Below are 23696 nucleotides of genomic sequence, written 5' to 3'. Positions count from 1 at the left end.
TGAATGAGAAAGTGTTCGCCCTTTAAAAGGCGAGCTAGCCTCATTAACTCACTAGAAGCTAACTCAACAGTTGGTTTTAGTTTTTTAAATACTGAATTGTTTATACTTTTGACTCAGATTTCAAGCACAGAAAAAAAATAAACAACAACATAGTATATGAACTGCAATAAGTAATAATATTAGTAATTTAATCATATATTCTATCATTACTAACTTAAATACAAACTAGTACTTCAGTTTAACAAAAGCTAAACAAACACCTGATAAAAAGACTGAAGAGAATTATCAACAATTATGAACAATAAAAAAAATGAAACAGTTAGGTCCATAAATATTGAGACAATGACACAATCCTTATAATGTTCTACACCACCACAGTGTCTTGTAAGTCAAACAATCAAGATGTGATTTAAGTACAGACTTAGTTTGGAGTTGACAGTTTAGAAATTTTAGCCATTTTTTAACACTGTCCCAAATTTTCAGATGCTCAAAAGTAACAATTTTAAATATAAAGACTCTTTTAACCATTTCCATGACACTAGACCCACAAATTCAGCACCACCTTAAGTGGTTGCTGGTTTGTGGGTCTTTCTGCTTTGAGTTTTGTATTTAATAACTGAAAAGCATGCTTGGATTGACAGGAGGTGACTAAACTGACCATTGAAGGGCATCCCATTTTTATGCCTTCTTTTTTGGTGGGGTTTTTTTTACAGTGCGCTCTGGATCATTATCTATTTGTATTGTGAAATTCCTTAATTTTAACAATATGTCAATTTTTCCAATCCTAAAGTTCTTACTCGCTGTGTCTCTGTTAGATTCACTTTGGATTTCTAGCCCAATGGTGAATCAGTGATGTGAATCAACACATCACGGGACCTCATACTGACTTGATTGATTGATTCAAGTCAACAGCTACCTGACTAAAGAGCCTTTATTTTGCTTAATTTGTCTTGGAATAACAATGGACAGACCTCTCATGGTTGAGTTGAGTAAACTGAGCCTCCGAAAATGATTGGCTTTCTTGATTGTTGATGTTGATGTACAAAAGCAAAATTACAAAAATTGTGTTATCATCCAAATATTAATGGACTAAACTCTTAAATAACTTGCCAGAAATTTTTAAGCATGTGTTTATGAGTCCATACCCCTCACTGGAGTCTGGGTCAGTGACGTTCCGCATTTGACTCTGCAGCAACATGGAGCAGATGTTATATTGGCTCTCCAACAGCAGAAAGGAGTCCAGATTACAGCAGAGCACGTTAAGTAGTCTGCAGCAACACACACAAACAAAAACAGAGACATCAAAATACAGAGAGGCCTGGCAGTCTGAGATATTGTAGCAGAACAGCAGCACAGAGAAAAACAAACTGTAATTTCTACCACACTATACAGCAGGGTAAAATCGTGCAGGCAAAGACCCCATTTATTCTTTTTGTTGTCTAATTCCCCCGGCCTTTTATGTCTGCAAGTACTAGGTTGCCCAACATAATTTTTCCCCCATCAGCTTGCTGTAGCCAATTGTAAGCTTTGTTAAGTAGCAACCCTTAGGAAAGGTTTCATGGTTGATTTTCAGTTGCTGGTAATGAAGCCAGACTCCTACAGGCTGCTCAAATCCAGGAGCTTTTTGAGAAAGTAAAGAAGCAGAAGCCAAAGAAAACTCTGTGTTTAAGGCCAAGGTTCATGACCAGTAGAGAAAATGAGAAAAAAAACAATACCAATACCAAATTTCACTCCCTCACCACTTTATCCCTTCAGTACCAAAGCTGATTTTGCATTATACTGGATTTAAGAGCGTATTAGAGTTTTCCCATATGTACATCAAGGATACGCACCAATAATCATAACAATCTAGTTAATGTTTACTGTAATTCTGCCAAAATTGGTCCCTCATATTAAATTTCCCGCTAATTGGTTTTTTCAAAATGAGATTTTCCATGCTATATACCTGAGTAGCGAACTGAAATGCTTAAGCATACTGGCACAACTGAGAGGACTACACTACGCAGAGACTTCACAAGATAGCAAGGTATAACAGGCAGAAAGCCAGAGGATGCCAAAAACCGTAACACGGTATAATGAGGTGAAGTGCCAGAGAGGATGCCGTTTTCACTGCCAACAGTGGATGCCCTTTAAGATCTTAATCATATATAAAATAACAAGGTCTCCGACCTTCATTTTGATGTTTTCTGCAGCAATTTAGGATATGCAAGAAAAGAAAAGTGATGTCAGTGTGTTTTTATGAAACTGTTTTAATTAGCTAATAATCCCAGTCTGCACTGCAGAATTTCTTCTTCAGTGCTAGAGCTTTTAGTGAACCAGGTTTATAAAATAAGCCATCAAAAACACTAAATTACAGAAATGTCAAAATTATTTTCAAACATTTAAAAAGGACTTTTAAAATTGTCTGGCTCTCACTTTTCACAAAATGTCATTTCAATTTTGAAAATGCATTTGTGTGTTTATGTGCTCAGAGACGACAGGTATCTGTGGACATTACTCGGCATATTGAGTCTCTCTTGAGTGTCGTAGAACTTGTGAGAAACGCCACCTTTTTAGCAGCTGGACAGTTTCTTGGACTCCTGTGTGACTGACAGCTCTACTCACTCTTTCAGACAGCAGCACAGCAAGAGGCTGAGAGTCTACTGGGCCTTGTGACCTCGTCTCAGTTTGAAAGAAATAAATGGAGGACAAAACCTACTTTCAGTTTGTCTACTTGATATTCCACTTTGAAGTGTGTTGAAGACCAGGTGTCGCATTAGTCTTTTTAACTGCATGCTTCTGGATGAATAACATCAGTATACTATCACAGAAAGCAATCCGAGGCACTATTTATATAGTAGTTTTTTTCAACGGTTGCTAAATATTTTCTAATAAATCATTTATAAACTGTCTTCAACAGCAGCTAAATGTAATTCTACAAAATGTATTTTTTACTTATTTAACCTTTATTTAATCAGGAAAACATGACTCTTGACATTTCAGTCTCTTTTGTCCCGGCCAAGATAGGCAGCAGGCCAATCAGCAGTGGTTACACAACAGTTATACAAACAATATCCACACAGTGAAAAACATGTGAAATAGAGAAACATCAGAGACTATCAACTTAAAAGTGCCTCCAGGTCATTCAAATTTATCTTAAATTCATTAAGGGAGACCGCTTCATGAAGATTTTGTGTTTCCGCAAAATAAATATATCTAGTTACTTCAGCCCTACTAACTGCAGTGTAGATACTTCACAGGAACTATAACCTTAAAGTAGAGCCTGTACACACATAATTAGCCAATGACATGGCAGCAACTCATTGCATTTAGGCATGTAGACAGAAGAAGTTTAAACCGTTTACATTTGCATTATGGATGAGCAGAAACTGCGTGATGCTACCATGTCAATATGGACCAAACCCTTAGGAATGTTTCCATCACCTTTCTGAATCTATGCCATGAACAATTAAGGCAGTTCTAAAGGAAAGTGAGTAAAGCGAGTGAACTTAAGGATGCACAAAAGAAAAAGTTAACTACATAAATTCTAAACTTTAAAGCTAAGGAAACACAAGGCATAACAAAGCCCTTGCCAGCCATTTATAATGACAGTGAATTTATGTTGTGTTAGTTAATCGTAACATGTGGTCAGCTGCTCACTTATTCCCTAGGGGTTGCCACAGCAGGTAGCTCTGCATGTTTGATTTGGATGATTTTTCCTGACACAACCCCAAAGGGATTGCTGCCTCCTCCCAGGATCAAACCGGGAATCTATTACTTGTCAGATGAACCTGCAAACCACTATACTATGGAGGTCGCTATTACATTACTGAACAGTTTAAATGGCACGTGCCACAATTAAAGTAGCATAGTTAACTTCACAGGAACCCAAACCATGTAATTAGGACAGAAATGTATAAATGGCTATTTAGTGGCACAAAGTGAAGCAGTGGGACAGCACTAGTAATTTGGTGTTAATTGCAATTTGCAATTAAAAAAAAAGATCAGGAGAGTAAGCTAATGGCCACACTCAAAATGTGATTATTCCACATTATTTCAGACTTGTTATGCCCCTTTTTGAAGCGAGGCATCTGTTCACTTCAAACGCTGTAATTCATCTCACCTCACGCCTCAGTCTTATTGTCATTCATGGTGACCACGTCTGCGGCACACTTCATTTAATGTTGAAAGACATGCGAGCGGTAAAAACACCCACTTGTGACAGATGATTGCTTACTTGATGATGTGCCCACACACCTACATGCATCACAAGACTTATGTATAAACCAATTACAGCAAGCCAGGAGTAATCTGCCTGACAGCATGACTGATGAGCGTCCTACGGATCGATTAGTCATGCATTAGGTAAGATGCAAATGGTCAACTTTATGGGTGTGCTATTTGGGAGATTTCTATCATTTGAAGTCAGAGGGAGAAATCAAACAATCTAAGACATCAATATTTATATGCTGCTGCCAAATGAAATGTTAAACGAATTCATACATTTTCAATCAAAAGAATCAGCAAACAAAGAAAATCTCCTGAGATGTGGCCAACAAGACTTAGAGACTGGTGTAGACCAACAACTAGCTCGTCCCAGAAACAAAGTTTTCCACTTCTGCGCACATACAGTGAAAAGTTGAGAGAAAATTAGTATCTAACCCATTCTCCACAAGTCAAAACACGTGTTAATGAGCTGCATATATTAGAGCCGCACTCTGAAAGCCCCACAGGCTGAACACCTGCAAATATCAGTTAGCAGCTTCATTTGGCCCTTAGCACCGCAAACGAGTCACAGTAACAACATGACATAAGCTGCTAATCCATCATTAAAACAAAGCAATCTCTACTGCATTTTCCACCTTAGGACTCTTTTTATGCCAACTGTACAAAAACAATTAAATGTCTTATTCCTTTTTGTTCTTAAACTCTGGTAAGAACACTCTAAAAGGTTTTCCTTTGGATTTATCCATAGACTGTACATGAAATAATGGCTATAGAACTCCATCCTTGTATCCTTGAGGTCAATGGAGAAGTCACATGAGTTGCTAACGTGGTGGTCTTTTTAAAAAGAACCACAAGTGAAAAATATCACTTCATTAACAAGGCTAAAATCTTTAAGTATAAGGGAGTACATAACCTTAAAAGTGAAATGAAAGGTTTGATAAATTGAGATTAGTTTCTCATCCTGTCCACTCTTATTTTTCATTCATGCTGAAGAGACCATCCAGTATAACTCCTGACTCTGTGAAGGCTAATTAAAGAAAATCTTAAAGGCTAAAAAGCAGCAATGTTTAACTAATGCAAACTGAGCTATAGTGATCCACCAATTCACTTTGATCATTTTAATGGGGAAGTACATAGTAATATATGATAGTATGTATAGTAATAGAGCTCATAATGTTGGTTTAGAGAGCATTTTGAGTTTAACATTACCTGAATATTCAAAACACATCAGCAGGTTATGGCATGAAATGGAAAACGTGACATTTATATAATCTGTGTCACTTGTGGGCCATGTTGATGATATTATTTCATGAACGATCTGATTGTGTGTTGCTATTAATTATGAGACAGGTTTCCTTTCATTCCTTTCTGCTAAAGGTGATGATAACAGGAAGCACTCAACCAGCCTTCCTTAGGAATGAACCAGTTCTTATTGCAGCTTCCAAACAGATAATTTTGGGTCATTTATCTCAGTTAGTGATTCTTTTCATGGGTTCCTGTTTGATAGCAACCCAGATGTCGCAAGCAAAGCAAGGTAGCCCACCCTAAGAGACACCTGATGTTGGATGGAATTATAATTTACAAAATCAAGATCAGCTTGGATTTAATAGGAAACTACAAAAACAAACTATTGATTGACACTGCGAAAGTTTTTAGTCAGTAGGAGTTGCCCTCTGCAGGCCAATAGAAAGAAAGCAAGTTTTAGCATTAACTGGAAGTTGCAAAAACAACTGCGTTTATATAGCAGTCCACAGGAAAATGCCCCATGCTCACTGAGTCTGTGAACTCAGTAAGCAGGTTCCTTATTAGTTTATAGGGTCAACTGATGAGAAAATAATTATTTTAGTCAGTGTGATTGTTTTTAATGTCGCTCTTAATTGATTGTTTTTTGTATATTTTTAACATGTTTGTACGGGATATTGTATTTGTTTAATTGTTATGTACTTATGTGGTACATGTATTTTAGACTTTTGCTGCCATGATGCCAGGTCTCTCTTGGAAATGAGATTTTTAATCTCAATGAGATTTTTTAACTAAATCAATAAACTACTAATAATAAATTTAAAAAGTAAAACTGAATAAAATATAACGTTAATTCTAAAAATGATGGTGATTAGGAGAATCTGCACCTCTGATTCCCATGTATCAGTCTTTATTTAGTAGTCTTTCAAGATACAGTAAAGACAGCAACAGCTTTGTGGTGTCCCCAAAGTATATATACAGTCAGTGATGCAAGTTTACAAGACACCAATAACCGTTTCTTTCACTGCTGGCATTTTTTTTTTAAGTTTTAAGATCACATTCACACTAATACTAAAATATAATCACATCAGTTGAAATGTGTGAAGCTCCACAGCAGCATGTTTAGAGCCTTGAATAGGAGAGACTGGAATAAAGGCATCCAAACAATTCAGACAGAGAGAGAAAAAAAACAGAGGGATGAGAGCCAGTTGCCATGACAACAAAGAGGCTTTTAGCAACAAGGGAAAGGGTTGGGGGATTTTAGCTCTCATTAGCTTGTGAAGATCAAGAGGGGTGGGAATTGTGGTTTCTTTCTTTCTTTCTTTCTTTCTTTCTTTCTTTCTTTCTTTCTTTCTTTCTTTCTTTCTTTCTTTCTTTTTTTTGGCTTGCTTGACAGCAGTGCCAGTGATCAGACCTGCACTGAATGTGATAGAAAAAAAAGATTTAAAGTCTGTTAAGAACCGAAAGTTGTGTTGTACTCCTGGAGGCTGATTTAAAACTGTTAGCGCACGAGAATATAAGCTGTAATAGTTCCAATAAGCTCCTAAGATTTGATTCTGAGAGTTTCTTTAAGGAGCTCAGTATACCTCTATTATTCTATACTTTAATATAGAATAGAAGGGTGTACATTTATTATAAATTATATAACAAAATATTCTATACTAATATTATCTAAAAACTCTGTCGTGTTTGTAATACTCTATCATCACAGTGGCCATAAAAAGTTTTCTTATTTTTGCTCAATTCCAAATATTATAATGTTTTTATAATTATTCAGTGTGCACACCTGAAGCTCACAATAGCAGTGAAACATAACATTTCTCTAACATTTCCACAGTAACATTATCATATCTTTTTAGAAAAAATTATGGGTTCAGTATAAATATTGCTTTGCTTGGACTGAGTCAGGGTATTAAAGCTCAAAAGTATTGAGAGATTTGTTAACAATATAAAAAGTAGAAGAACACCACAGTAAACAGAGAATAGCAGGAAACAAATATGCTGCTTCTAAAAATAGAGAACCTCCATAAAATATACCACAATGAGCACATTTCTCAACATCTCATAATAATGTTAAACAAAACTCAAACAACTTTTTATTTGTTCCTTTCAAGTGAATGGATATCCAGAAGAGACTGGAAAAAAATAGAAGAACCACCTGAAGGTGTTATCTATTATTCATTATGTGGCATACGTGATATATCAACACCTGAGCACATTAATAAGGCTTGCTCCCCTCACTTTCTCATCTACTGTGGCCACATAATCACACAAGGTGGTAATATGTCTGCGTTTGACCTCAGGTGAAGCAGAGTTTCTATTTCTCATCGGAAGGTTTACATAAGGTTTGCATGACAAGAAACTCATGAATAAACCTCATGAATACAAGGCAGAAGGCGAAAGGTGCTGCTGAGGATAATCACTCTCTGCTATTGATAACGAGCTCAGAACAAAATTAAGTAAATGTTCTTTCGGGATATCTATTTAACTTTTTTTTTTTTTTTAAATCAGACAGCCAGTTGTTTGCCCGGTCGTCTGTTTTTCTTTAATTGAGAGAAAAAAAATAAAACTGTGTGTCTCAAAATTGAAAAAACAAAACATCTAAATGTCTAGTTTGAGCTTTAGACAGTCGTCCATAACTTTTTATTGCTGTATTTTGTAACTCTATTTATGCAAGAAAAGCTACCTGGAGCAGATAAAACACCATCAGGTGCACCTGATGCATAGAAAAGCTAATACTATCCACAATGAAGAACCCATAAAGTTGCTGTGTGGTTTGAAGAAAAGAAAAAACTCTATTATTGCAGCTACATTATTAAAAACACAACCAGTGCACATCGTGTATGAATGTTAGACCGAGGGTTAGTCTTGTTTTTTAATAATCCAGCCATGACAACAAAGGCTTTTAAGGATTAAAATTTTAACAAGAAATTTGCCTTGGATATCTGGAGGGAATCTAATAGCTTTCTTGCAAAGAGTCACAGAAAAAAGATAAAGGTGGCAAAACCAGTAATTATATAACCTGCAGCTAATGGGAAATACACAATTAGGGAGATTCACAAGTGCATAAACAATGTGCATAATATGCTAATTAATCGTGTTGTGAATTAATGTACATGTCAGACATTCTTGTCACTAGTTTTTTTATTTTTCAGAATAGCCTGCAGAGCTTAATTATCTTTACACTGCAGGGGGCGTTGTTGTCCACCACACAGTAATTGGGCAAGTAATCAACTCCATGCTAAACACTAAAGGTTTGAGAACGTCTAATATGAACATATAGAAACACATTTTTTAAAAAATATGGTTTTTTTTTTATCATAAATATGTTCTATTTTGCTTTTGTTTATTTTATGAACCCCTTTAATAAGATATATTTCTGCCTGGGCTTGAACATGATTTGTAAATGCATGGTTCATTAAATTGGAATATTTTCAGAATGTGTTTTTATTATCTGCTAATAGCAAAATAAATTAAACCTTTTATTATGGTTTGCAGTGATTTTATTCATCCAGCACACCTGAGCTGCATGGTGCCTATAAAATAATATGGGTTTGTCACCCTAGACTTAGTGTGTCAGTAACAATGTAAGCCAATATATATATAAGGACAACTTTCAGATACCCGCATGATGCACTGGCGCCTGCCCCTAGTTTCTGTGACAGATGTGTGTTCTAAACAGCTGCAGTATGGTCTATATCTCCTCTCTACAGCAACAAAAGGTTGCTCTTTCTGCGTTGTAGCAGTGACTATAACAGGAGCCCTTCCCTTCCAGCTGCCATCAGCTCTACACACCCACAATCCTGTTGTAGTGGCATCAGCCTGACTCAGCTTGCTGGATTCTGGTGCTTATAGCCCATGTTTATTTACCTTTATGTACAGTGACAGTGAGTATTTATGTAATCCTCTGATGAATTTGTACGTTTGCTCACCTACAAAGGAATGATATAATTTGTATGGTAGTTTCATTTTAATAGATCGAAACAGAATATCAACAAAAAGCTAGAAAAAACACATTACATGAAAGTTACAAATTGATTGAGCATGTCACTGAATTAGATATATGTTTGATCCCCTACAACCCAGACAGAATTCTGGCTCCAGACTGGCTGTGTGGCCATGTAGCACATGAATTACAACCAATCAATCACAGATACTCCTGATCTTAACTCTCTTCTTAACTCGACAGAATCAATTTCTTCCATGCCAACGTCTCCACCAAGACCAAAGAGCGGTTCAAAAAAACATCAGGGACAAGGCCTGTATAAGGCTGGAATGGGCTACAAGACCTACAGCATGTGAGACGGTGACAACTGTTGGTGTGATTATTTGAAAATGGAAAAAAACGTAAATCAACTATCGATCACTCTTGGTCTGTAGCTCCATTTGTAATACACTAAATCTTGCAACACTGACTATGTGCTCCTGATCAAGGAAGCATGTGTACAGGTCTGCCTTAAGTTTGTCAGTGAACATCTAAATGATTCAGAGAAGGCTTGGGAGGATGTGCTGCAGTCAGATGAAAACATAATTGAGCTCTCTGGCATCAACTCGATCCGTGGAGTTGAAAGAGAAATGCTGATTGTGACCCAAAGAACACCATCCCCAAAGTCAAGCACGGAGGTGGAAACATTATGCTATAGGACTGCTTTGTGTTAAGAGCACAGAACTACTTCACTGCATTGAGAAGCCAGTTGGCTGGGCCATGTACTGAAAAATCATGGATGAGAACCTCATTCTCCCAGCCTGAACACTGAAGATGGGTCATTAATTGGTCTAGAAGCATGACAATGACCCAAAATATACCGCCAAGGCAAGAAAGGGGTTCAAAAACAAAGTCATTAAGGTCATGGAGTGGCAAAGAAACCTAAAGGATTTACACAGTTTCTGTAAAGAGAAGTGGGCCAAAATCCCCACTGAGATGTGTGCAAACCTGTTGACCAAATATAAGAAAACATCTTACTGCTGTGCTTGCCAACAAGGGTATCTTCACCAAGTACTAAATCATGTTTTGCTTGGGGATCAAATATTGATTTCTCTCAATGATAATAACATTTTTATTTAAATTTTTTTGTTGATATCATCTTTCTCTCCATTAATATGAAACTAGGTGAGCAAACACAGATACATCAGATTCCTACTGTAACTAACAAAATTCCTATATGAACCCATTTTAATGAGATAAATGTTTTTTTCCAGCAGCTTTGAAGCAAACAGGTGTCAGTTTGTGATCTCATGCAGTCGTAGCTGTAGATTAACTGCTGCTAAGCCAGTATCAGTTAAATCTGACCAAACCACACTACATGATATCACATAAAACTTGAGCTGTCATTTCTGCTTCTTTACTGATCAGAACTTAATGATGTAAGAAAATCAGCCATTGCAATGACATAACCAGAAGACATTCGAAAACACTTTATATAATATATGTATTCTTCTGTTAAATGGAAATTCTAAAAAGACTGCATTTACATAATGACTATCAAAAGCTCACTCTCTCCCTTATTCACACATGGTTTTATTCTGTTTATCTCAAATACCTCTCACATGCTTTTGCTGACATTTTCACGTGTATTTTATACATAAATAATGTGTATACTGCACTATATCTGTATTAAATATATTTTTCCCTAACAATATAATAAAACTTTTAAAAATTTGGCCCATTTTTACACTCATCTGCCACTTTTTATGCTTCTTATTCTTACTTTTTTCTGTCTTTTATACACTTTTTTTTATTAATCAGAGGAGTGTCCTCCTGTGTAAATGCTGCTTTAGTGATGCAATTTTCCCCTCTGGGATCAATAAAGCACAATTCATGTACCACGCTGTCATATCCCTTCAGGCAAAGGATAATCAGAAGATCGAATGAAAACAGAAACAGTCACATTGTGGGTGATGATGTGTTAGTAATGAGCCTTCTGGGTTCAATTGTTTGTGTGTGCGTGTGTGTGTGTGTATATTTTAAACCTTTACTACCTAAGATGCCTTTACTTCCTATATTAGAGATATTTTGATGATTGAATCTATTTTTTTTACTGTCCAAATTTCTCAAGCAAACATTTACAATTCATTAACAATTAATGAGCATAACTTCAAAGAACACTGAGCTTGCTCTCTTTAGGCGCACAAAATAACATAGGACATTTTTCCAGATGTTGCTTGGTTAAGGCAGTGGTTCTCAAACTGTGGGGCAGGCCCCAAAAGTGGAGCAGAGCAGAAATTTGAAGTGAAAGCAGCTTGAATGACTATAATCCTGGATATTATTTTACTTAAATTAAACTTCAATACTACACATATTACTACATGGCTGGCTTTATTGCAGGAGGGAGAGCAGTTAATCTACTAATTGGAAGGTTAATGGTTCAAACCCTGGCTGCTCCACTTTCCAGGCAAAAATATTCTTGGGCGAGATACTAACTCCAAGTTGCAATGCATAGAAAGTATAGAACTGTTTGCATGAATGGGTGAATGAGTTGTAGAGTAGAGTAGAAAAGGACCATATAAGAACCAGACTATTTACCATTTACATGTATTTTTTGGCTCACTGATTAAAAGCCTTGAATTTTTTTAGCTTCTGCAGTAGGGCAGACCAGAAAACGTTTGAGAGTCACTGATTTAAAGCAAGTACTCTAGTAACTAAATAATAGCATGGCAGATTATAGGCAAAGTGCTATATTTACCAAATTTAGCAAGCCACTGAAGAGCACAGAGTTTGTCAGTTACTCCATCAGTCTAGGTGGTAAATGAACAGAGCATCTTGTTCCTTTCAGTTTGCTTCAGGATGTTAGCAGGAGTGGGCTGAGTGACAGGCACAGACAGAGTGAGTCAGCAAAACTCCAAACAAGCTGAAGCTATTGTGATTCACAAAGCTTTTAAAAAGGAAAAGGGACGCACAGCTGCCATCGGAGGACTGTGCAAAGACACGCATGTACCAGGGTATGTAACGACCAAAGCATTCTTTAGCTCAGACACACTGCTTTATTTCTCCTCACACACATTTACAACACATCTTTGTTGTAATGCATACCTAGCCCATAAGATACAAAATGCAGATTTTCTCTGGCATTATTAAATCCTCTCAGCTCAGTATTTCAGTATTAACTTCAGCCTTTACTGCAAGCCAATCTCTACTTTGAACCTTAAAACTCAAATCAAATCTGAAACACCTTTTCGTTTTATAGGAATTTCTTCAACTCCTTCACCACCCTTCTCACACTGCTCTCATAGAAATACACACACACACACACACACACACACACACACACACACACACACACACTCACTCACTCACTCACACACAGCCCAGCTTATTTCTCTCTTATCCAGAGAAATCCTTTCATCAGCCTTTCAATGCTGGGTAATCAAAGTATAAAGAACCATGCCAGTCTCCTATTGCCAGAGGCTGAAGTGTGTGTGCAGTCACCAGGTGATAATCCGATATCGTGTGCTTCCCCACTGATGTTAAGTAATATGAAAAAAAAAAAAATCAATCCCACCTCAGGCCGAATGTGTGACTCTCTTCGTAGCGGAAGAGAGAATGAATCTTCACATCCGAATTCACGGCAATCAGTCTGTCAATCAAATCCTGTGGAGTAAAATAAGAAGCTTTGAACAAGAATGCAGCGGTTAGGGTGCAAAACGAAAACAGTGTGGAAATTTACAATGTGTAAGGTGGAGAACATATATCAGTCTCAGTGTGAGGGGGGTTTATTTGAATGCGTTTGAAGTAAAACAAATGTGTGGGTGGTGTTTGGAGGCCAAATAAAAAGTGCAAACATGCCCTCAGATGGATGAAAAAAGAACTGCAGTGTGTGGGGAAAAAAAAGAAGAAAAAAAAAAACGCTTACAGGTATGGAGGTTGGCATCTCCCTCAGGGTGTATTCGCTTTTGTTGGCCAAAGGCTGCCGGCCCAGCAGCTCCCACACCGACTGGGAAGAAGAGAGGAGGTTGACCAAGTACAGGAAGGACTGAAAAGAGGAAAGTAAAACAGATACAGAAGCTGTTAGAGAGAAAAAATGGATTTGCTTTTAAAGACACATAATAATAATATAACACTATTCAACTACAAACACTACAGATAATATGACAAATACTATCTGTAGTATTCAAAGCAAAACAAAATGTAAAAAGAATTTATGATTGCAAAGATAAAACATGGTTTACCACACTCTCAAAACTGAATAAGACATATATACACAATTCTGAGCAGAGTGGTTGAGCAGAAACCTATTGCAGCCTGAAGAATATTAAACTACAGGAAAGCTCCCTGCGCTTTTCACTGGGTCTGGTGGAAGAGGGAAAACATATCATCAAAAGCATCAAAGGAAAAAAAAAAACAGACATTTGCACAAACGAGCTACAACTTAGATTATATTAAACAGCTTCAAAGAAACGTAAAGAAAAAAACAACATACGATGGATTTTTTTTTCTAAAATAAAAATTTCTATACTTTCATGTGTCTTCTGATGCTTCTGTGCATGTGTGTACTTCCTTATCTTCATATGTACTACCAAACCTCCTACTGTACTTAGCACAGATTAAAGCAAAGACTCGAGTTAATTCACCAAAATGCTGGTGTGTGTATATTTAGTTTTCCTTTGAGCTCAGTATATATGTATAACCCACTGATAAGGCAGGCTTTAAAGTCGCCTGTGGCAGGACACAGTTTACACATCACTGGCTGTCCGTATTCACTTGGCTAGTCTCTCTGAGAGAGATGACTTGGCTGCTGTCAGAGGCCAAGCATCAGACACACACAGACAGGCGCACACTGGAGCTTCAAATGAAATGTTGAAGCTTTCCTGAGAGAAATTCTGCCAAAAACATAACTAAAAATGCAGTCTTATGAAAGTGAGGCTTATTTGCCCAGACACCCATAAACCAATCAGTTCTGAGCAAAAAAGCCTTTCTTGTTAACAAAATCACTATTGCCAGTTTCTTAAATATGAATATTTACAAGTCAGTTTTCTACATGGCTGCTGGTATCACAGCAACACATGGACCACTATTCTGAGTCCTGGGTTAATAATAATTGGAATCAATTTAAACACCTTTGTAACCATCCATCCATTCGCTTCCGCGTATCCTTTTCAGGGTCGCGGGGGGCGCTGGAGCCTATCCCAGCTGTCATAGGGCGAGAGGCGGGGTACACCCTGGACAGGTCTGTCGCAGGGCCAACACACAGGGACAGACAACCATTCACACTCACTCGCACATTCACACCTGGTGGTAATTTGGATTATCCAATTAACCTATCCCCACAAGCTGCATGTCTTTGGACGGTGGGAGGAAGCCGGAGTACCCGGAGGGAACCCACGCAAACACGGGGAGAACATGCAAACTCCACACAGAAAGACCCCGGCCTGATGGTGGAATTGAACTCAGGACCTTCTTGCTGTGCGGCAACAGTGCTAACCACCGTGCCACTGTAACCAATGAGCTAAAAACATGATGGAAAAGCAAAACTTCTAAGAAATCTGTGTCTGTACTATCATGTCGATATCTAAAAATTGGGGCATTTTGGGCTCCAGGAAGTTTCTCCTTCTCACTCTCTCTCTCTCTCTCACACACACACGCACAATACCTTAAGGCAGCTCCTATCTATGGGGTCAATGGGAGTTGGTTTGGGACGGACCACTCTGACGTCGTCACTGCTGCACTCAAGAACAGACCACAGCTCTAGTACCAGGGCCCGTATAAAGCCTGAGACAGAACATGGAGAATTTTTTTGTACCAACATTTTATTTTAAATAGCAGCAACTAAAATTATTAACAGTGCTTTAATAAATAAACGACTGACTTTGTTATTGTGTGCGATCTTTTAAAGAATGGCATTTTAAATCTGTCGTTGCATTGCTGGCACCGTTTTGATTGGAGGATTTGAATCTCAGGGAGGAAGTAAATTTATAATGCCACTCACTTTGATCCCATTTGATCTCTTCTCTGTTGCACTTTGGCCTGTCAGTAACTACATTTTTGCAGCTTCTGATTGGCTATATTTTTACACTGTAGTTGTTTAAAATGTGCTGCAGAGTGCTGCTGTTGAAGAACATTGGACTCAGCAACCTCAAGCTTGCATGTAACGGCTGGATAAAAACATTAATGCAACCAAAATGTATGCAGCCCTCGCTGGAAAACTGGGGATACACTACAGCACATAAATGATGAAGTAAAGACATAACATTAGTATCATGGAAGAAGAAATAGTCAGTGCATCACGGGATTAATTTGTGAGCAATTTTCAGTGTATTTCAGTTAAATTAACAAGACAAATATAACAAAAGGGATTTTATACTTAGAAGAAGAATATGAAAACAGAGTACACTGACAAATTTAAACTATGAAAACTGCAAATACTGCACTTCTAGAGTTACAGATATACAATTAATCTTTGCATATCAGTGCTGTATAACCCGGAGAATGTACTCTATTGTATATAAAACAAGGACATAGCCCCCTAACAGCACCCATTGATTAGCGAAGTCCAGTTCTGAAACCTCAAGCAGATGCTTTTGGCCTTGGTGACAAGCTGGGGGTGAATGTAGACTTCTAAATGACACTGCAGGCCTTCCTTAAAGTATTGTTTTTGACTGTAAGGTTAACATTATTTACAAAAAGGTAATGTTACAAAAAATTTTATGATTGAATAGTTATGGAAATCATAAACTGTTTTTCAGAGGTCATAGATCAAGTCAGCAGTAGAGTCTTTTTCTCACAGAATGGTTCTCTCACATAGAAAGCAGTGTGCGCTGCACTGACTTCAAGGCTTAGCAAACGGCCCATAATTTGTAAGCTCTGCCTGGACTATATCACTTTTCGAGGTCATCCTTCTTTCTGTCAGTCAGCCTTTTTATCGATGGCACAAAGGTATGTCACATCATGGAACACATGAGTGCTCCACAGCCAGCGCTGCTCAACACAGCAGGGAACTGTTCTTGCGTGGCTAAAGTCATAGAAGAGAATAGGTTTCAGAGCGCAGCGGTGCTGTTATATGCGAAGGGCTGATAAGAAATCAGACTTTTTTTTTCCATAACCAGTTGAGTCACCCCTTCTGGCCCATAGAAAGAATGCAGGATTAAAATATTTGTTCACTGGCTTCATTTTTTGACCTCTTTTGACACGAGTACGGTATTTCCTGGAGCCTTTTACATATGGATACACCTAGTATCAGTATACAACTGATATGTGAATCCATTTAACTATGATTCACCATGCTACTTGTAAATGTGTTGCTGAAAATAAAATCACATTTTCTCTTGCCTGAATGATGCTCACATCACACACCATCTTAATCCTTCCAAAAAAAAAAAAGAGCACACCTCTTCTTACTCTTTCTTACCCAGACAAAAACAGTTTGACAAATACATTTCTCCCTAAGCTGCCTGAAGTCTCCTTTATACCGACAACACAAAAACAACAACAACTTATAATATAAGCCTTGAGCATCACAGCTGACAAGTGTTTGTTGTGTCCAAGTAACTGCATTAGTACCTGAACTGTGCAGAGCCACAACTCCCGGAGCAGTTGCTGCCACCTGTGTCACCATCACCCCGTAGCCAAACTTCTCGCAGCTGCTCACCTACAGAAAACACACAGAAATCTCATACCCCTAGAAATCTTTCAGCCTTTCACTATTGTAGTTTTTGCTCATCAGGTAAAAAATGAATGAGTGTTTAGAAAAAGGATGGAAAAAGTTTAGGTCAAATGTAGTACTAATGTATCATAAAGGGAGATGTGTAAGTAAATCTGGGATTCTGGAAAGGCACAACATAATGTAGCTAAACATGCTGTGGAGAAATCAAATTGTAAATTGATTTTGGAGTGTGCAGGCCCTTCATTAATTACAACACAATGCCACAACTAAAAATAGACAAAATATAATTACATTCCATAATTAAACTGAAATGCTAAACTAGAGAAGCAATTACAATAGTGCGTAAACAATGGCAGTAAATTAAGCCCACAGGGGATCAGCTAAGGTTTGCAGCAAGCCTGAGTGTATGTGTGTTTACAATTTGAATCTTAGAAAGTGTGTTTCAGTGTCGAGCAGGGTGCTGTGAATACTAAGGAGTCCTCGGGAATTATGATTGTGGCCTTGAGGAGGAGCAGGATCAACAAATTACCACATCTTGTGAAGAATGAATTATGATATTGATAACATGAGCCAGCAGAATGAATAAAGCTGACAAAGATTATGTCTGCTGCATAGGGAATAATACAACATAAATCCTTAATACAATGTGCATCCATAGTTTCTGCACAAATATTTGTACGCACTGCAATAATCACTCTTTCCTCTTTTTTGTCTCATCAGTGATTATTCATTTTGTATCTCTCTAACTCAAGTCAGCATGACCCGCAAGATTCTGAGAGGCATGCAATTACTTTGGCACTTTGATAGGATCAATAAGGACTGCCAAAGGATTTCCATAAAATGCAATAAAACATTAATGTAACTATGTCATCAGCAGTGCTTATCAGGACCTGAAAACCCACCCTGATGAAAGCAGGACGATAACCTCGAACTACTACCAGTGCCTTTATAACCCAATGACTCGTTTTGTGACCACGTGCAATTTTTAAAGAATGCTATTTTAAATCTGACGTTGCATTGCTGGCACCGTTTTGATTGGAGGAATTTGAATCTCATGGAGCAAGTGAATTCATAATGCCACTCCCCAACAGCCCACTTGATCTCGTCACTGCTACACTTTGGCCTCTCAGTGACTACATTTGAATTTGGCAGCATCCACGTGGCTACTCTCATATACTGTAGTTGTGTTAATGTGCAGCAGAGTGCTGCTGTTACAGAGCATTTGGCTCAGGAAACCTCAAGCTTAACACAATCAAAATGCGCGCAGACCTCACTGGCAAACTGGAGATACATTACTGTACATAATTAGTATGATGGAAACACAAGCAGGACAATTATCACAAATTAACAACCAACAGTTAAGTATATTATTACCTGAAGTTTTTTGGTAAAGCGAGAGAACATGTAGGAGACACATTCATTAATGGCTCCTGTCTGCTGGAGCAGCAGAAGGCCTTTTGGAGTGGCACCAAAATTCAACAGACTGTCCAATAATGTCTCCTCCCAAATGAGCCTGTTCACAAACAAGAAAGACAGAAAAATGATGGTGCTTTGTACTCCCACTGCAAGAAACACAATATTAAAATCACTAGGAGTCAATTCCTTACACATAAAGACATTTTTTTAGATACCACTGTACTTTACTGTGAGCCATTTAATATCATCTGACATTTTCTGTGTATGTTGTTTTTATTCTACTTTTAGTTATCCATTTTTAGTTTGTTTCATATTGCTTTATTAAACTTATGGGGCAATTTCATTTTATAGAGTCACTTTATTGTATTACAATTAGATTTTACATGGTGTTCTAGTATTTTATTTAGATTGCTTCATGTTGAAGATACACTGAAAAAAAGACATGATTAAATACTGCTGGACTCCAATACTCTTGTATTTTACTGGATGGTGTCCTCATTCATTGCTGTGATAAATATAGACATTTTATAAAATTATTTAAAGTTGGATTTTACGATGTGCGGCCTCACATGTTCTGCAGCTCTTGGGTAGATGATCCAGCGCCAGCTCCAGGTACTGGAGTCTGAACCCGTTCTGACAGCGAGCTGGTCTAGAAATAAAGTTTTAAAAAAAGTATTATTACACAATATACTTTATTTACTCTTTAATTACTCTACATTAAATTGAGTTTGTGAACATGAGGATCACCTGAAATATTAGACCACATTTACATCCTTAAATTACAATGAATAAATAAATAATTAAGCAATCCAAAATCCCAAAGAATGTGTTCATTTGTTTACTTGGTTCTTGACAGACTGAATAAGTGCTCTAAACACCAGGATCGCATTTGCTTAACATGAAACAAGAAGGTGAGTAAACATCGAGCATCAGCTGATCCCACTGTCAGTCAGGATTAAACCTGCGTTTTGTTTCTCCAATGAACAAATATGGGCATGCGTTTGAGACTTTCAAAGGAACACGATCCATTTTGTGACAGTAATAAAGTAATAAAACAATGTCTCATACACGTTAATTTTTATACCAGATGTTTTGAAAATAAACAGGTAGGTTGTGGGGCGGAACTGCTTTCACAGCTACTGAGGCACTACCAGTCACTGGGCAGTACTGACGTCCCCAGCTTGGCAGAAGGATTGCCTGTTATGCGTCAAGGTGTGGCTGATAGCTTCCAGATCAAAAATGCAGACGTGGAGACACGAATTCAACTCAGACAGCTTTACTGCTGGAGCTCGGGAACCGAAATAGAAAAAACAGAAACTCAGACTTAACTGGATTCGATCATTTACTGGTTACATATGAGATGTGACAGACTGGGGAGACAGGACACAAAAACTAGACAAACAAAGGAACACAGAAACACAGACTGACACAGAGTCAGAAAAGTAACCAAACATGGAGATAATACTGATTTACAGGGGCTTTACGGAGGTGAGTCTTGGACAGGAGACAAGGGGGCAAAACTGAAGTAGAATACAAGCAAAGCACAGAGCAGAATTAGGTAACAAAACTCTAGACTATCAATACATAAAGAAAAACCCGGAAAATACACAAAGCAACCAAAAACTCAACATACTGGGACAAAAACCCAGGGATGCTAACAGCGCCACTGAAACCTTCTCTATGACGCCCCTGTAAATGAACTGCAGCAGAGCTTCATTTTTGTTTCGATATTTTCTGGTTTAGCTTTGAAACACAAACTGCAGATTAAAGATAACTGATGCTGTGTCGAGTCAGAAACACTATTCCAAGAACTAAATGAAGCACATTACAAAGGTTAGTTAATTCCCACCATTTGCATGAAATGATGGTGCTTTTCAAGCTGTGTTGACTGAATAAAGCGAGAACGTGGCATTCATCAAGTAAATGAAATACAGCATAAATATTCTAGCCAGGGATCTGATCATTACATACAGACACCGCTCCTTTACATATTTAGATAAAAGATTCAGAAACTGAGTTGGGCCATCATCTCTTATCCAGTCATGGCTCAGTTAGTCAAGCAAATGTCTCCAAGACGTGATTGGTTTCCTTATACAACACTACTGTTTTTTGTTGTGGGTATTTGTATAATAATTTGTATATAATTCAACATGTTGTGCCCTTTACACTTTATGTTTTATGTGTTGCATTTATGACATGTAGCTTATCTGCTATCTGGGTCAAGTCTCTCTTATAAAAGAGATTTGGTCTTTATGGAACACCCAGTCAAATAAAAAAGTACAAAATAATAAAAAAAATAAATGTTTGATGAAATAAAAGGGATTTCTTTAAACTGTTTCAAGTCAGCAAAACAGCAGGATGTGAAATTCTTGAGTGCACTTTTCATACAGTAAAGCACTGCTGTATTATTTGTGATCCAAAAAAAACCCCCACTGCACTGTGTTTATAAACTGTTCCCTTTACCAAAGCAAGATTTATTAAAGAAAAGCTGGTGTAGAGTTTGGTTTATTTCCAAACACACATGGTTTTGTGTTTGGGCAGAACAGTTTCACATGATTCAAAGTTCAAATTAATCTTCATTTGTCTTATACTGGGCCTTGGTGCACCCCTACAGCTCTACAGAGCTATTCATCCTCCTTTTAATCCTACATTCTTCTGACTGGTTGCCCATAATATGAGCATCCACTACTGTAATCTTACATATATTATTCTATAATAATATATAGATCTGGATCAACAGTCAGGTACGACACATGCTGCGTACTCGGTCTCTCGCATTTAGATCAGGAAATGAGACGGAGTACAAAGCTGCGAAGTATGACTGAGGAAAGCCATCACAGCGGCTAAGAGGCAGTACAGAGAGAAGGTGGTTGGCAAGGCCTGATGTAGCAAGGCCTGCAGCACATCACAGAGTATAGGGCCACCACCAGCACCAGCACCATCAGCTCTGTAGGCGGTCTGCTGGATGATCTCAATGCATTCTACACCCGCTTTGAGACCTCCCAGACCCCCCCAGACCCTCTAGACCCCCCAGATCACCTGGACCTGCCAGAACCCCCAGACCACCCAACCCCTACCCCCACCCCCCGCCAGTGGTCTCAATAGACCAGGTGCACAAAGCCCCGAGGAGGATCGACCCCCGTAAGGTAGCAGGACCAGACAACATCCCGGGACGGGCCCTTAAAGCATGTGCCAATGAGCTGGCAGAGGTTCTTACCTCCATCTTCAACCTCTCCCTCAGCCAGAACACTGTCCTCACATGCTTCAAGACCACAACCATCATCCCTCTCCCCAAGAAAAGCCATGCCACCTGCCTGAATGACTATAGACCAGTTGTACTCACTCCAATCACTGCAAAGTGCTTAGAGAGAGTGGTGCTGGCCTACATTCGAGATCCTCAGCAAGTTCTACAGCTGCATTGTGGAGAGCACACTGACCAGCTGCATCACTGCATGGTACGGCAGCACTACTGCTATGGACCGCAAACGCCTGCAGAGAGTGATAACAACTGCAGAGAAGATCATCAGGACTCTGCTGCCCTCTCTGCAGAGCATCTACCATCACAGACTCCAGAGGAGAGCTGCCTCCATCCTCAAAGACCCCACACACCCCCAACACGGACTGTTCACACTTCTGCCATCGGGACGAAGGTTTAGAAGTGTGAAATCCAGAACATCCCGACTCAACAACTCCCTCTTCCCCACTGCTGTCAGACTCTTGAACAGCTGACCTATTTTTGAACAGTAATAATAATTAACCTGTATTAATTATTAAGCTATAGCTCTTTTGCACACATCTCTGTTTCACACTTCAATATTTTGTCTCCTTTTCTGTCTTCATTTATTTATTTGTACTATTTGTATTTTGTCTGGTCTATTTCTATTGTATATATTAATCGGCATCTGTGGGTGGACCGCAAAGAAAGAATTTCATTGCACAAAGAAATGCCTTTTTTTTTTTTTTGGACACATGACAATAGACACTTTGAATCTTGAATCCTGAATCTTTGAATTGATAATAGCTCCATGTCAGATAATAAAGTCTCTGCAAATAACACAAATGAGTTACATGTACCTTTTTCCACGCAGCAGCTAAAGCTTTGTGCAGGCCGTAGGGTCGTAGAACCTGCAGACCCTCGCAGGTGTTGTACATCTGCCGACAAACTAAAATAAAGGCTCCACATAATGAATGGGGCATATCAGATTCACACAACGATGGCAATTCCTTGTCGAGCAGCCTCTGGGTGAACTGTACGATGATATGAGCAGCAAAGGTTCTGCAGACAAGGGTGAAAAAAGACAATGTTTATTATAGATCCACAGCATGAGATTTTTAGATTGTAAGTATAGCAATCTCAATTTGTGGCTTTACATGCCTACACTGGAGGTCTTTAATAAGACCTGAAACTAGCAACTGATAAAACGAATAAAGTCACAACCTGGTACTTTTCAGAACCAGGTTACATCTACATCAATTCCTTGAGCAACAAAAATTATTTGGGGTCTCCAAAGCACTTTCATACACTCACATTTTTAATGAGCCAGCATACAGAAGTGAAGCCATAGGTGGTTGGTAAATACATTCTTGGTCATTCACAACAATAGAATGTGTTTCTGGACAGACTGAAGGAAACTACAGTGCAGAATAGTCACTGTCAGGCAACAGAATATAACGCAGTATAATATAACCCCAGCTGCTCACAAACCAGCAGCACCCTCATGTTCCAATCTGCTCTCGGTGCAGAATAAGCAGGATTTGCTATGCAAATTTAACTCTGTATTAAAATCTTCCAGCTAAGTTAGGAAAATGTAATTTATTCATTACTATCAAGAACGACAAAACGACGCTGCGAATTTAATCACAACATCTCACCTCTCACTGTGGGCTGCGACGAGATTCTTCTCAAATAAGAAGAGCGCTAATCCTCTGTCTGTGTTTGCAATACGAGCCAGAATATCTGCAATGAGACTCAGGGTTGCTGCAGGAGACTTTAACTCAGCCTGCAAAGCACAGAAAATAAACACACAAAATTACCAACTGCTTCAGGAAAATTGGCACCTGAACAGATACTCAACATTGAAATAACACTTTTATCTTTCACAATAATGGAACTGAAGAAAAAACTACTACATTTCATAACCAAAGCTTCTGTAATTCCATTTTCTGGAAGGCTGAACGATGACAAGTCCTTACGCAGAGGACAGCTATGTTACCCTTAAGATGAGGAGTCTACAT

General features: G+C 38.3%; 1 protein-coding gene across 4 annotated transcripts in view; it reads right to left on the bottom strand.

The window, feature by feature from the left end:
* The window catches only part of tbc1d32 (TBC1 domain family, member 32), a 92198-nt gene that overhangs the window by 55272 nt on the left and 13230 nt on the right, over nt 1-23696 (bottom strand). For all 4 annotated transcript variants that reach the window (XM_084952538.1, XM_084952540.1, XM_084952539.1 and 1 more), the window contains 9 exons: nt 23334-23461; nt 22536-22737; nt 19031-19110; nt 18420-18558; nt 16943-17030; nt 15036-15154; nt 13299-13418; nt 12948-13036; nt 1146-1268 (listed from right to left, as the gene is read on the bottom strand). In XM_084952538.1, the coding sequence (XP_084808664.1) occupies nt 1146-1268; nt 12948-13036; nt 13299-13418; nt 15036-15154; nt 16943-17030; nt 18420-18558; nt 19031-19110; nt 22536-22737; nt 23334-23461 (1088 nt within the window). The remainder of the gene's footprint in view (nt 1-1145; nt 1269-12947; nt 13037-13298; nt 13419-15035; nt 15155-16942; nt 17031-18419; nt 18559-19030; nt 19111-22535; nt 22738-23333; nt 23462-23696) is intronic.

The sequence above is a fragment of the Perissodus microlepis genome, chromosome 15 (assembly GCF_051167445.1).
Source record: "Perissodus microlepis isolate ML-2025 ecotype Zambia chromosome 15, ASM5116744v1, whole genome shotgun sequence".
Lineage (NCBI taxonomy): Eukaryota > Metazoa > Chordata > Actinopteri > Cichliformes > Cichlidae > Perissodus > Perissodus microlepis.
This window is presented reverse-complemented; position numbering and strand designations above follow the sequence as displayed.